At 46.3% G+C, this 15,333-nt stretch overlaps 1 protein-coding gene across 3 annotated transcripts in view; it reads left to right on the top strand.

The window, feature by feature from the left end:
- Nucleotides 1-15,333, top strand: part of ZBTB49 (zinc finger and BTB domain containing 49) — a 20,610-nt gene extending 5,277 nt beyond the window's left edge. For all 3 annotated transcript variants that reach the window (XM_077301638.1, XM_077301637.1, XM_077301639.1), the window contains exons 4-8: nucleotides 3,453-3,499; nucleotides 4,740-4,813; nucleotides 11,465-11,547; nucleotides 12,726-12,887; nucleotides 13,159-15,333. In XM_077301638.1, the coding sequence (XP_077157753.1) occupies nucleotides 3,453-3,499; nucleotides 4,740-4,813; nucleotides 11,465-11,547; nucleotides 12,726-12,887; nucleotides 13,159-13,802 (1,010 nt within the window). In that variant the 3' untranslated portion in view covers nucleotides 13,803-15,333. The remainder of the gene's footprint in view (nucleotides 1-3,452; nucleotides 3,500-4,739; nucleotides 4,814-11,464; nucleotides 11,548-12,725; nucleotides 12,888-13,158) is intronic.

The raw sequence follows: 15,333 nt of genomic DNA, 5'->3' as shown, positions 1-15,333 counted from the left end.
AGGAGGAAGGCATCTACAAACATGTGGCCCATTTCTGTAGCTGTGAACTGTGGTTTACCATTGGTTTCTCTGCTGTTAAGTTTTATATTTTCAATACTTTGAAATATTTTTATTCAGTAAATGTCTTGGGAATGTTTGCTTTTTCCCTTTCCTAGAATTTGATGCAGATTTAACCCAAAATTGGCTTGAGTGATCTAGAATTCATTCTGTGGTAGGCTCTCCAGTCCGTATGTGGCAGGCAATATATGGAAAGGGGAAAGAGCTAGCATGGTATAGAAGCCCTGTTGCTATAGGTGGTGCCAAGATCATACAACAGTAATTATGCTTTTTGTGTACCATGATGATCAGATCCCAGGAACTGATCAGAAGTGTCTGTGTGCCTAGTAAAGGTGTACAAATTAGTTCTTCTGACTAAAGTCAGTCACTGCAGTTCCTTAAAAACAAATTCAGCTTTGATTCCTTGCTGCGACATACTGCTTAGCTGTATGACTCACGAGAGCCAGCTTGGTGTAGTGGTTAGGAGTGCAGACTTCTAATCTGGCATGCCGGGTTCGATTCTGCGCTCCCCCACATGCAGCCAGCTGGGTAACCTTGGGCTCGCCACGGCACTGATAAAACTGTTCTGACCGAGCAGGAATATCAGGGCTCTCTCAGCCTCACCCACCTCACAGGGTGTCTGTTGTGGGGAGAGGAATGGGAAGGCGACTGGAAGCCACTTAGAGCTTCCTTCGGGTAGGGAAAAGCGGCATCTAAGAACCAACCTTCTTCTTCTTATCAGTGCATCAAGGTTATTTTCCCAAATCTTCTATGTTAAATAGAAAGCTGGAAGGGGCGTGGGAGGAAGTGAAATGGTCTGTAATAAGACTTATCTTTGAGACGCACCAGAGGGAGTGTGGAGCCCTGTCCCTGGGGGAAAAGTGCCCATAATTATTAGCAGCACAATCTTAGACCATGGCTATATGCTCCCCATAGGTTTGCTAAATTCACTGGGATTTACATGCATCAGGTGACCTTTTTTTGCAGTGCGCAGGACTCACAACATTTTGGACATGATTCAGCCAAAATTAAGCACACGTAAATCCAGTTAATTTCAGTAAGGCTGCTGTTTGAAACACATTTAACTAGGGCATGCTCCACATAGATCCCCTTGGGGCACATTGGGACTTCTAAATAGATATGTTTAGGATTGCACTGGACAGCTTTCCCATCAGAGTCAAGTAGGACAGCACTTAGATCGTGCTCAGCCTGAAGGAAGTGTAAATTAGATAGAACTATTGGTTGTTAGAAAGAGCCTGTTGATGCGGGTGAAGGAGGAGAGTGCAAAAGTTGGCTTGAAACTCAACATCAAGAAAACGAAGATCATGGCATCCGGCCCTCACAATTCCTGGCAGATAGATGGGGAAGAAATGGAGATAGTGACAGATTTTATTTTCCTGGGCTCCAAGATCACTGCAGATGGGGACTGCAGCAAAGAAATTAAAAGACGCTTGCTCCTGGGGAGGAAAGCTATGGCAAATCTAGACAGCATCCTAAAAAGCAGAGACATCACCCTGCCAACAAAAGTGTGTCTAGTCAAGGCTATGGTATTCCCAGTTGCAATGCATGGCTGCGAAAGGTGGACCATAAGGAAGGCCGAGCGTCAAAGAATTGAGGCTTTTGAACTCTGGTGCTGGAGAAGACTCTTGCGAGTCCCTTGGACTGCAAGGCGAACAAACCGGTCAGTCCTAGAGGAGATCAGCCCTGCCTGCTCCTTAGAAGGCCAGATCCTGAAGATGAAACTCAAATACTTTGGCCACCTCATGAGAAGGAAGGACTCCCTGGGGAAGAGCCTGATGCTGGGAGCGATCGAGGGCAAAAGAAGAAGGGGGCGACAGAGAATGAGGTGGCTGGATGGAGTCACTGAAGCAGTCGGTGCAAACTTAAATGGACTCCGGGGAATGGTAGAGGACAGGAAGGCCTGGAGGATCATTATCCAGGGGGTCGCAATGGGTCGGACACGACTTCGCACCTAAGAAGAACAACAATTGGAAACCGTTAAGTACACTGCAGTTTTCCCAAAATCAAGTTAACCTTTTGAGATGTAAAAGGAAGTGTGCATGCACGCAAAAGCTTATACCTTGAACAAAACTCTGTTGGTCTTATAAATCCCACTGGACTTAACAAAGTCTAAGGTATTTTAAGTTTTTTCTACAAAAAGGACCGTTTAAATTTTTCCCCCCTAAGAAATCAAATGAGCTTCACAAAATGAGCAAGTATACTACAGTTAATTGCTGAAGTTATAACTGGATGCTTCTGCATAATCAGCTGAATCTCTAGCTGATCAGCAACAAAATTAACATTAAAATGCATACATTAGACCAGGGGTAGTCAAACTGCGGCCCTCCAGATGTCCATGGACTACAATTCCCAGGAGCCCCTGTCAGCATTCGCTGGCAGTCCATGGACATCTGGAGGGCCGCAGTTTGACTACCCCTGCATTAGACTGCAGTGCAATACTAGAGAAGCTATGTAGGGGATTACTTTTGCAGGCCATTTCTCATATTTCCATGGGAATAATTAATTTACAGTCCACCTTTCTTTTTGAGGCTCAGGTAGGATTACAGTGTTTTTAGAACGGTGCAGCAGGAATAGTGTAACAATGCAAAAAGACTGGGTTAAAAATTAGAAAACAATTCACTGAAAACGGTATATAATGACAGCAATGCAAAGATTGGGTTCTAAGCTACAGCCCCCCCCCCTCCATTTAGTAGTGCCTTCCTGAGCAATTCCACTTTATTGTAGCCCTGTTCCCTGTATTCAAATTAACATTTCTGTTTTTATATATGGAAGTGTGGGACCAGAAATGTAAATATTGGAGCTATGGACAGGTGGAAACTTTGGGAAAAATTGAAACATGCAATACTTTCTATCAAGGCTGAGCTACTTTAACTGATTGAACAACATAACATGCATCATTTATATTTATAACTTAAAATGTAAAATTGTCCTGTAGCATATTAATGGAATTGAAAGGTATAAATGTCTTTTAATAGGAAAAATCACACTGCTGTTCTCTACTACATGTAGCTTTAATTTCTGCCGTCTGAGAAGTAACAAGTTGAAGGCAGAAGACAAATTCTATGGTAAACAAGAGTGTATTTGGACAGCAGCTCTGTGAGTCACAATAGACAAGACATCCTGCTGTGCATTTAGGATGAGTGAGATGCTTTGTGAGACGTTTGTGGTCACTCAGAAAGAGAACGTATTTCATACGGGTTTCAATGCTCCCCAAATTTTCCAGTTCCTCCATTGGAAAAATGGGGGGGAACTACCTCCCCCCAACAATTCTAGTTTTTTTCCCCTTGGCCTTCAGTGTGTTAAATGTAGACTGTCAATAATCGCAATCACTCTCTGTAAGATTTGTATCCTGCCAATACAGTTAGAATTGCAAATGTTATTACTTCTTCTTTTAGGTGAGAAACCATTTGAATGTAACATTTGTGGGAAATGTTTCTCACAGGTAGGAATTTTAAAATATATGTATTTTATAGTGTCCTTTTGTGTCTGAAACCGTTTTTTCGTGTGCAGTCTAGCCACCTGTGGTTATTCATTTTTACCTTACAGGCAGGTTGCTTTGTGGGTAGAACTCCTTGGTAATGCTGTAGGGCCCATAGATGGGGAGACAAAATGCTCAGAGATGCTTTTAATCTCTTTGAGAAAATCATAATGTGTTTTCTCCTCTCCATTTAAACTTTTTCTCCTTTAAAAGTGTTGAGATTCTTCAAGAATATCAAAGATCCAAGACATTCAGGTCTACAAATATTTAGTCCATAAAGTACAACTCAGCCCTGAATTTTTTTTTTTTTTATTTCCCCGACAGTCAGTCAGTAAATGTTTGTGTAGCCCCAATGAGTGGAAGACCTGAGGGGGGGGGGAGTGTAATGCATCACATGTGGATGAGTGCTCATGAAAGCACTTTTTCCTGCTTGGCATTGTCTGCTGCAAGCTTTGAATAGCTCTGAAGAGTTGCTCTTGGAGCGAGGGGGTTTATTTCCTACCATTACGAATTCCATCTTATCCTTTTCTCAGAGTATAAGATTAGAACCCTAGAGTTGGAAAGGACCCCATCCCCTGCTCAAGGAAAAATTAGCCTCAAGCATCCCTAACAAGTGGTCATCCAGCCATTGCTTCAAGACTGCTTTATTGCAAGTTCTCTCTTTTGCTGCCAACAAGAACAGCTCCTTGCTCTCCTCGAAGGGGCAGCTTTTCAAATACTCCAAGCCTCCTCTTCTGAACATGCCCAGGTCCCTCAGAGCCTTTCCTCACAGGGCTTGTTGGTCTCCAGGCTCCAGGTTGAGCTGAAAACTCCGGTGCTGGAAGACCTCCCTTCCTCCCATACCAAGCAGCATTTGGAAGGCAGCACTCTCAGGCATGCCTGCAAGAGGGGAAGGAGGAGCTTTGGGTGTGCCCTGCTTCCTAGGGGCTGTAGCTCCCAGTGCAAGTGCAATCATGGTCTGACTATGAATGCAGAATGGAGATGACCCCATAGATGGGGGGGCTGTGGCTGTTTCTGTCATGCAAGCAAAACGTTGCCTGTCTCTAGCTCTGCACTTGTTGATCTTAATATTTTGGCATTCTTTCATTGTTACTATCCAGCACTGCATTGCAAAGCAAAATCTTCCTTTTCAGTTGTAAACCTTAACTAAGATGACTGACTTGGGTCCTTCTACCATATTAAAAGTTTCCTTTATCTTTTGCAGGCAGGCAATCTTCAGACTCATTTACGTCGGCATTCGGGTGAAAAACCTTACATCTGTGAAATCTGCGGGAAACGGTTTGTGTGACTGTGAAGCTTGCATAGTTAGGATAAGAGCATTTTAATACATGAACAGTAACTTCTCTGGAGTTGAATAAACTAAAACTGATCCCAGGAAGTTGACTTCAGGTCAAAGTCTTAATGAAGATGACATTTTAAGGATTCTGAAGGAATGAGATGGAATTCTCTGAATGTGAGAAGCTTTTAAGAAGCAGAACCTGCTGCTCTTTGGGAAGCTTCCTGGCAGATGGGGGAAGTTTGACCCAATTCTCCCTTCTTATTGTACCCCATCTTATCCAGAGGCAGTTTGTCAAGGAGAGCCTCCCTGAAGTGTCCTTTTTTTGTCGAAGCCTGTATAGTCTTAACCTTAAATTTTTTTAACCCTTATTGCTTTCTTTAGTCCAACACATGCAGACATCAAACTCAGTGCCAGGAAACTACAACCCTGGGACACACAAATGAAGGATTATGACATCTCTACACTAATGCACAGAGTATGGGAAACAAGCAGGAAGAACTAGAAGTCCTAATAGAGGAGGGGGACTGTGACCTAATAGGCATTAGAGAAACATGGTGGGGGTAACACTCAAGATTGGAATTTTAGGATTGAGGTGTAGAACTTATTTAAAGGGACAGGCAAATAAAGAAGGGTTGAGAAGTAGCAGTATATGTTAAGCATGGAGTATACTTGTGAGGAAGTTCATGTGTCTGAGCATGAGAGTTCAGCTTGAGAGTCTTTGGGTAAAAATAAAAGGAGTAGGAAATAATAGTGGTATAAATAAATTCTTGTCTTGTCTTGCTGACAACTTCATTTCCCAGAAAGCGGAAGGGGCAACCAGGGGTCTGCTGTTTCAGACTTGATTATTACCAATAGGGAAGAACTGGTTGACAAGGTAAAATTGTGGGTGTGCTTGGTGGTAGTGACCATGTGATTTTGGACTTTATGATCTTGGGAAAGAGAAAAGCTGGACTTCAGGAGAGCAAATTTTAACAAACTGGTCAGAAAAACTCAAGGAGATGGAAGTCCAAGAAGGTTGGGAGTTTCTCAAAAGTGAAATGCTGAAGGAACAATCACAGACAATTCCCTTGAGAAGGCAAGCTGGGAGGAACCTAAAGAAACTAGGATGGCTCCATAAAAAGCTTTCAAAAAATTGAGTAATAAAAAAGACTCACTTAGGAAATAAAAATTCTATTTGGGAAATAGAAGGAGGAATATAAACAACCATGCTTGTAGGGGGATTGTTAGAAATGCTAAAGCTCAGTATGAGCTTCGGCTAGAACAAATGCTAAACACAGCAAAAAAAGATTCGCAGTTCAAAGTAAGAAAAGGCGTAATGACATGGTAGGACCATTTGGGGACAAGAAAGTGAAATTGTAACAGGTGATTAAGAGAAGGCTGAACTGCTCAATTCCTGTGTCTCCTTAATCTTCTCTTGCAAGGGAAATTGTGCTTAATGTAGCAAAATCATATTACGTGATGGGAGTTGCAGCCCAAGATCACTGTAGGGCTAGTTCATAAGCACAGTTTCTTTGTGCCCCCTCAGGCTGCAAACCCCCTTTGGAGGATGACTGTGGGGAAGTAGGAGGATTTAGCCATCTTGGTGAATTGGGAGGAAGTTTGTTTTTTAGGGGATTGGGTTTTATGGGGATACTAGTAAAAAAGCCCATTGTATAAAGAATACAATGGGCGCTAGCAGGCGGGGGCCAGAGCGAGGGACAGGCGAGGGTCGGAAGGCTACCTGGAAGAGGAGGCGGGCGGCGGCTCCTCGGCGTTTCCTCGGCGGGTTGTGTTTGTCTGCGGCCATTAGGCAAGGGAGCCCCTGGCAGCCGCGCTGTGTGGAGCTCCCAGGTCAGCGGCTTGACACGGCGAGAGGTGCTTCGCGCCTCTCTGCACGTCAGGCCGCCGGCAAATGAGCAACTGTGAGCCGCGCTGTGCGCGGTTCGCAGTTGCTCGGGGCTGGGAATCGGAGGGACCAATCGGCTAGCGCTTCGCGCCTGCCGATTGGTCCCTCCGATTGTCTGTCCGGAGGAAGGGTCCAATCCGGACTCTTTCTCATCCTGGACACATCCCACCTCAGAACGCCTTACGGCTTTATTTAGTCCGCGGCGCCACGGGAGGGTGTTTAGATGCTTTTATATGACCCACCTTGAGTCTTAGGAGGAAGGCAGGCTATATATCTAAATAACAACAACCACAGGTAAAGTATCAGAAGACTGGAGGTGGTAAAGTGCTCCCATTTTCAAGAAGGGGAAAAAGGAGGACCCGAGTAACTGCTGACCCATCATCTTGATATCTATAGCTGACAAAATTGTGGAACATCGAACAGCTAGAACAGATGGCTGTGATTACTAGGAGTCAGCATTGCTTTCTCAAGAACAAGTCTTGTTAGACTAACTTTATCTCTTTTTAAGCTTTTAAGCAGAGGCTAGAGAGTCATCTGACAGAAATGCTGATTCCATGAACTTAGGCACATTGGGAGGGGGGGGGGCAGGAAAGGTTGGCTCTTGTGGCCCTTGCATGCCCAGGGAAATGCTGAACAACTCTTTGGGGTTGGGAGGCGAATTTTCTCCAGGCCAGGGATTCTGTTTGGGGGGGCATCATCTGGACATGGAATTGAGGTCATTGTGAGTGGGCAGGATACTGATCCATCTGACCATTCCAGCTTTTATGATAGTAATCAGATCCTGAGCACAGCAGCTTCTCTCATTTTTAATTTTATTGAATTTATACTCTGCCTTTCTTCCCGTAGAATCATAGAGTTGGAAGGTACCTCCTGGGTCATCTAGTCCAACCCCCTGCACTATGCAGGACACTCACACCCCTATCACTCATCTACTGTAACCTGCCACCCCTTCGCCTTCACAGATTCATCCTCTTCATCAGATGGTTATCTAGCCTCTGTTTAAATATTTCAAAAGATGGAGACCCCACCACCTCCCAAGGAAGCCTGTTCCACTGAGAAACTGCTCTAACTGTCTGGAACTTCTTCCAGATGTTTAGATCCCCTCTCAGTCATCTCCTCTCTAGGCTGAACAGACCAAGTTCCCCCAACCTTTCTTCATATGTCTTGGTCTTCAAACCCCTCACCATCTTTGTTGCCCTCCTCTGGACACGTTCCAGTTTGTCAACATCCCTCTTCGATTGGGGTGACCAAAAGTCAGCACAGTACTCCAAGTGAGGCCGAACCAGAGCAGAGTACAGCAGTAGCAACACCTCCCATGATCTGGACGCGATACTCCATTTGATACAGCCCAAAATCCCATTTGCCTTCTTAGCCACTGAGTCACACTGCTGTCTCATGTTCAATGTATGGTCTACTAAGACTCCGCACATGCTATTGCCAAGACAAGTCTCCCCCATCTTATATTGATGTATTTGGTTTTTCCTAACAAAGTGCAGAACTTCAAGGTCATCCTGTATTCTGTTGCTGTCTTCAGTTGTGTTTTCAACCCCTCCCAGTTTAGTATCATCAGCAAATTTAATAAGTATCCCCTCTAATCCCTCATCCAAATCATTTATAAATATGTTGAACAACACAGGCCCCAGGACAGATCCTTGGGGTACTCCACTTGTCACTCTTTTCCAAGAAGATGCTGAACCATTAACAAGTACCCTCTGGGTACAATTTGTCAACCAGTTATTGATCCACCTGACAGAATTAGGATCCATACCGTATTTTACCAACTTGTGAACAAGAGTATCATGTGGAACCTTATCAAAAGCTTTACTGAAATCCAGATAAACTATGTCCACGGCATTCCCCTGATCCAGCAAAGTAGTCACTTTCTTTAAAAAAGAGATAAGGTTTGTCTGACATGACTTGTTCTTGCGAATCCCGTGCTGAGTCTTAGAAATCACAGCTCTCTGTTCCAACTGCACAAGGACCGAGTGTTTGATTAGTTGTGCCAAAATTTTGCCAGCTACAGATGTCTAGCTGACGGGTCAATAATTACCCGGATCCTCCTTTTTCTCTTGAAGATGGGGACAACATTTGCCTGCCTCCAATCATCTGGCACCTCACCTGTTCTCCAAGAAGAGTAAAAAATAATGGACAGGTTCAGAGATGATATCTGCAAGTTCTTTTAGTACCCTTGGATGCAGTTCATCTGGCCCAGAAGACTTTGTTTCATTTAAAGAAACTAGGTGTTTGTGGACTGCTCCAACAGTGATCCTAGGCCACCATTCCTGTCCCCCGTGTTGTGTTACATTTTTGCCACATTGATCACTATTTCCCTCACAAGAGAAGACTGAGGAGAAATAGGAGTTAAGCAGTTCAGCCCTTTCTTCATCATCTATCATAATTTCACTTTCTTGTCCTCGCAGTGGTCCTAAAGGTAAAGGTAAAGGTATCCCCTGTGCAAGCACCGAGTCATGTCTGACCCTTGGGGTGACGCCCTCTAGCGTTTTCATGGCAGACTCGATACGGGGTGGTTTGCCAGTGCCTTCCCCAGTCGTGACCGTTTACCCCCCAGCAAGCTGGGTACTCATTTTACCGACCTCGGAAGGATGGAAGGCTGAGTCAACCTTGAGCCGGCTGCTGGGATTGAACTCCCAGCCTTATGGGCAAAGCTTTCAGACGGCTGCCTTACCACTCTGCGCCACAAGAGGCAGTGGTCCTATGGTGTCCTTATTCTTTTTCTTGCTTGAAATATAACTAAAGAAGCTTTTTTTTGTTATGTTTAGAACTTCTTGCTAGCCTAAACTCCTACTGAGCTTTAGCTTTTCTAACACTCCCCCTACTATTGGTTATTTGTTTATACTCATCCTTGGCCTTCCTTCCATTTATTTATTTATTTTTATTTATTTTATTTATCATACTTCTAATTTCCTAAATGACTTTTTTATTCCTCAAAACTTTTGACAACTGCTTATGCAGTCAACTTGGCTTCCTTAGGCTCCTTCCATCTTTTCTTCTCAAGGGAATTGTTTGTATTTCACTTTTAAGAAACTCCCAGCCCTCTTGGACTCCCATCTCTTTAAGTCTTTCTGACCACGGGACTCTATGCAACACACCTTTAAGTCTGTGAAAATCAGCTTTCCTGAAGTCCAGTCTATACGTGCAACTACGTAAAGGTTTTCTCTTTCCCACAATGGAAAATTGCAAAAGCACATGGTCACTGCTACCAAGTGTGCCCACTACTTCCACCTCATCTTCCAGTTCTTCCCTATTGATGAGAATCAAGTCTAAAATAGCAGAGCTCCTGGTTCCCCTCTCTGCTTTCTGCGAAATGAAGCTGTCGGCAAGACAAGTTAAGAATTTAACAAAGTTTGCATTTTTAGCAGAGTTAGTCTTCCAACAGATATCTGGGTAATTGAAGTCACCCATGACCACTGTTTCCCCCCCTTTTTGAAAATTGTGTAATTTGGTCTAGCAGTATCTCATTGGTCCTCTGACTGGCTTGGTGATTTATAGCAGACCCCCACAATAATACCACTTTCATTTCCTATTCCTTTTATATTTACCCAAATACACTCAACTGAACTTTCATGCTTGGGTACCTGTATTTCTTCACTATAAAGATTCTTAACATATATTGCTACACCTCCCCCCTTCTTCTCTTGTCTGTCCCTTCTGAATAGATTGTACCCCTCAATTTTAGAATTCCAATTGTGAGTATTATCCCACCAGGTTTCTGTGATTCCTATTACATCATATCCCCCTTCCTCTATTACGACTACTAGTTCCTCTTGCTTGTTTCCCATACTCTGTGCATTAGTGCAGAGACATCGTAATCTATCCTTTGTGTGCCTCATGGTTTTGGTTTTTGAACTTCCTTCTAAGCTAGCAGTTCCCTGCTTATGTAACATTCCCTGTAGATTTGAGATCTTCTCATGTTCAGATCTTGCCATCACACCAAGTTCTGAATTTATGTCTCGCTCCCCCTTTGTGTCTAGTTTAAAGCCCTGTTCACCAGGTGTGCAAGGGTTGTCGCAAGAATACTTTTTCCGTCCCTGATAATAGCCCCTCATATTGACATCGTTGACCATGATCCAGACATCCAAATTGTTCCCGTCGACCCCATTGACGTAGCCAGTCATTTACTTGCATGATTTCTCTCTCTCTTCCTATGCCTTGGCCACTTACAGGAAGGAGTGATGAAAACACAACCTGTGCTCCCTGGTCCTTTACCTTTTTCCCCAGATCCACAAAGTCTTTTTTAATATGTTCCATGTTTTGCTGGACAGTATTATTTGTTCCTACATGGGTGAGAAGGAAGGGGTAATGATCTGTGGGCTTGATGAGCCTGTCCAGCCGTTCTGTCACATCCTTGATGCGAGAACCAGGTAGGCAGCAGACCTCTCGGGTCTGGTCTACACACTTCGGCCTCTTAGCCAGGAATCCCCCAATTACCAGTCCCCGTTTCTTTGTACCCTTGGGAGCAGAACTAAAACTTTTTATTGTGGGGGACTGTGAAGTGTTTCCTGTGCTTCGTGGGGTTGGCGGGGGAGAAGACCTAGAACTCTCACCTGTGGGGGCCTGTGACTTTTTTCCTGGTCTACGTTGGGGCTTGTTCTTCATGGGGGATTGCATATGCTCCTGTGTTCCTGAATCAACCTTCAGGCAGACCTTGAAACCGATTGCTGAGCATCAGTGGGTCAGACATTCTCCTTATTCTTCTACTCCTGTAACATTCTTCCAGTTATTCACCTCTCAGCTTCCCTTCTAGATTTGCTGCGTCTGGGGATGTCCAGCGTCACATTATTATTCACACTGGAGAAAAGCCTCACCTGTGTGACGTTTGTGGCAGAGGTATGTCAGAATTGCCCTGCTCTCTTCTGGAGGGTTCAGGAGCAGGCCGTGGGCGGGGCTAATCCACCACACCCCTGAATCCTACCCATTGTAGCAAATTGTGTCAGGGCCCCTCTTCCCCCCAGCCCAGGCAGACTCCAGCCAGCCAGGTGCTGGGTTTGAGGGAGGACACAATTCAGCCTGTCATGTTGTATCAGAAGCAGTGGGTGCCTCAGCCCGGCTCAAGGCGTAGCAAGCTGGCAGTCTTTGCCTGGTTGCTGCAGCACCATGACTTTGTGGTAGAACAGCGGTTCTCAGCTGTTTTCTTCGCTGCAACCCCAACTTAAGCACCGAAGCCCAGCGGGGACCCAGCCAGAGGAGCTGCCAGCTAGTGCTGCAGAGGCACTTCCACCGGCCCCCCAGCCATGGGCGACCCCACGCAGGAGGTGACTGGAGGGGGGCAAGGGCCCTGCCCGGGGGAGGTGGCTGCAGCTGCCGCCGCCGCCCCCAAATCCGCCTTGCTCGCTGTCCCACTCCAAGCAGGGCTTGGGTCTCGCTCCCTTGGATCACCGCTTCTCTCCTTTCTCCCTTCTTTTAACCATGGGGGGGGGGGGGTCCCTGCTGCAGAGCACGCGAGGCTTGCTGGACAGAGTCGGGCAGGATGGAGCGACTTTGGAACCGCGGGGGGAGGGGGTCGCTTTCTTGCCAGCTCTGTGGTAGAACCATAAGCACATGTAGCTGCCTTCTACTGAGTCACTCCATCTTGGCCAGCCTTGTCTACTCAGACTGGCAGTGGCTCTCCAGGGACTCAGGCAGAGATCTTGCCCATCAGCTCCTGATGCTGCTGGGGATGGAACCTGGGACCTTCGGCAGAGGCTCTATGACTAAGCCAGGCCCCGCTTGAAAATCCAGGGATGTGGGACATGCTGGAAGACAGTGAATGCGCACAAAGTTGACCATTTGACTGTCAAGGTCAATATTGCTTATCTGATAGGTAGTAGACAGGGCTTCAGGTCCTCCCCTTGATCCCTTGAGCAGGAAGTGCCAGGGATGGAACCTAGGAACTGCCGCCTACTAGGCAGGAGCTCTGTCCCTGAGCCACAGCCTGGATCGCCTGGGCTTGAATCCCTGCACAAGCAGGGACAATTGCGTCAGCCTGCGGGTAACCATTTCTCTTTCTTTCACACACATCATTCCAGGGTTTAGCAACTTCAGTAATTTAAAGGAACACAAAAAGAACCATGCGGTAGAGAAAGTTTTCACCTGTGATGAGTGCGGCAAGTCCTTTAACTTACCCCGGAAGCTAGTGAAGCACAGAATCAGGCACACGGGAGAGAGGCCTTATAGCTGCTCAGCTTGTGGTGAGTCTGTGCCAAATTAATTCAGGACAAATGCAACTCCTCCCTAGAGTGGTCATTGTGTCATCCTATGGATGTTCTGGTCAGTCATGAAGTTCTAACTGCATTTGTTTGCGTGTATATTGAGGGGGGGGGTCTCTTCATGAAAGTCTTTGGTGTAGTCTTTCTGTCCTGTTATGGAATTTTCCACTTTAACTAGAGCATTTGGGGAACAAATTTTCAAAAGACAGGGTTGCAATTCCAGAAGTATATTTAGACTGCTTTTGTTTTCCAGGAAAATGCTTTGCAGGGTCAGGTGACCTACGAAGACACATCCGGACTCATACTGGGGAAAAGCCATATACCTGCGATACTTGCAATAAATGCTTCAGTCGTTCTGCCGTTTTACGCCGGCACAAAAAAATCCATTGCAAAGCAGGCAACGAAGATCCAAATAGTCTCGATGATCTCACCCAAGCAGTGGACATGTCCGACCTTGAAAAATCCCAAACACCAGACTCATTTTCCCAGGAAATATCAGTGACTTTCCTGCCCGTGTCTATGAAGTTTCCCCTCCACCCACCGGGAAATTCATCCAGTGAGCTGGAGAGTCCGGACGTAATGTTCCGTAAAGGGCAGCCTCCAGCACAAGAGACCGATGGTGGGAACCCTCAGAAATTGGGTCTAGATGCAGTCAGGCTCTCCAGACCTCAGCAAAGGCTCAATCTCTCATGTTCTTATAAAGAAGTGGAAGTGCCACAGGAGGAGGAAGCGCTGCCGCCTGACGGAATTCACTCCACGGGGGCCAGCCTCAGCAGTGAGCTGAACAGCCGCCTGACATCTGTGGAATACAGGAACAATGAAGGTCCGTTCTTCTCCAGCGTCACCCTCTGGGGTTTAGCCATGAAGACGTTGCAGAACGAGAATGAGTTGGGGTAGTGAGAAGTCAGGCTGTGTCAGCTGGGAGGGAGCTGTAAAGGCTCGGAAGTGCTCAGAGAGCCTTCATTCCTTGTTCCACTGTGGTGACCCTTGCAGCAGCCCTAAGAGGGTTATTCTGGTGTTGCAGACGGTGGACACCTAAAGGCCCCCCACTAAACTCATAGCGGAGGCCAGATGCAGAACTGGCCACTCCTGATCAGCGCGTGGAAGCGGATGGTGGGTGTTATTGCTAAAGGGGCTGGCAGGGGGGGAACTGAGCTGGAAGCCCACCCAGGGGCACAGTTTGTGAGGCAGCCCCCGAGGGCTGCAGCACAGCTCTTGTTCAACTCGGTTAGAGATGCACAGAAGACCCTCCCACTGGGTTGCAACACATTTGCCTGCATTTATTTATTTATATCTCACCTTTTCTCCCTTCAGCTGGGGCCCAAAGGAGCTTAGGATTCCGTTCTGCCAACCTCCATTTTTCACAACAACCACCATTTGAGATGGGCCAGACGGAAGTGGGGATTCGATCACAGGTCACCCTGGGTTGTGGTCAGCCACAACTGAGCCACACTGGGGCAATGTACATGTGTCAAGTGCCATTTGAAATAGTCTACTTCAGGCAACAAAACATCTTAGGCTGGTGCAGATACCTGTTGGAGGGAATAGCCACCCCTGAGGTTGAGCACGTCAGAAGGAGCCAAGATCCCCCAGACACAGGCAGAGAAAGAGCCTCCCTCTCCGGCTGGGTGGCTGCTGGGTGTTATAGAGGGCAGTTATAGAGAGCAAGGCCAGGGAGCCGTGCCAAGCATCCCTTTCAGCTCTCTGTGTTCAGCTCTGGGGAAGTCTGGGGATGCTCAGAACTCAAGCATCTGGCTTGTGGGTGGCTTCTTTTCAGGTAGGAATGTGGTGTGTAAACAGGCTCCAGACCTCAGAGAAGGCTGAGGGTGGTGCAGCCTTGCTGGAGCCTGCCTGTTGCTGCAGAGGGCTCACAGGTTCCAGCCCTTTCTCAAGTGCAGTGTTCCCAGGGAGAAGCTTTCCAGAGTTAAGGCTCTGAGGAAGGAAGTCTGGACCCTGGAAGGTCAATGCCCTCGGAGCTTGTTGGCCCATAAGGTGCTGCTGGGCTTGCATCTTTTGTCAACACTGCAAGGTCGGTGGTTCAGAGTTATTCATTTATTGATACGGTCACAGACCAGGATATAGGCCCAGGGGTGGGCAAACTGGCCCTCCAAATGTCCATGGACTACAATTCCCATGAGCCCCTGCCAGCATTTGCCATGGACATCTGGAGGGCCACAGTTTGCCCACCCCGATATAGGTTAAGAATACCTGGCAAAAGTCACCAGTGCTAGCAGTGCGTCATGTGACTTCCCAAACAAAGGCGAGATTTAGGCATGTTTTGAAAATGAAACATGTCAGTGCAATTTGCCAGTTTATGGAGAAAGTTTTATTTTTATATTAAAGCAGTATTTTATATTACAGTGTTTTGTACCACCTTGTACAAATAATGCGAACCTTTAGAAGAATAAAGTGTGTTTTATATTTAAAA

Source organism: Paroedura picta, chromosome 10, assembly GCF_049243985.1.
Source record: "Paroedura picta isolate Pp20150507F chromosome 10, Ppicta_v3.0, whole genome shotgun sequence".
In the NCBI taxonomy this organism is placed as follows: Eukaryota; Metazoa; Chordata; class Lepidosauria; order Squamata; family Gekkonidae; genus Paroedura; species Paroedura picta.
The sequence above is the reverse complement of the archived record's forward strand: the minus strand, read 5'-3'. Positions and strand labels throughout refer to the sequence as shown.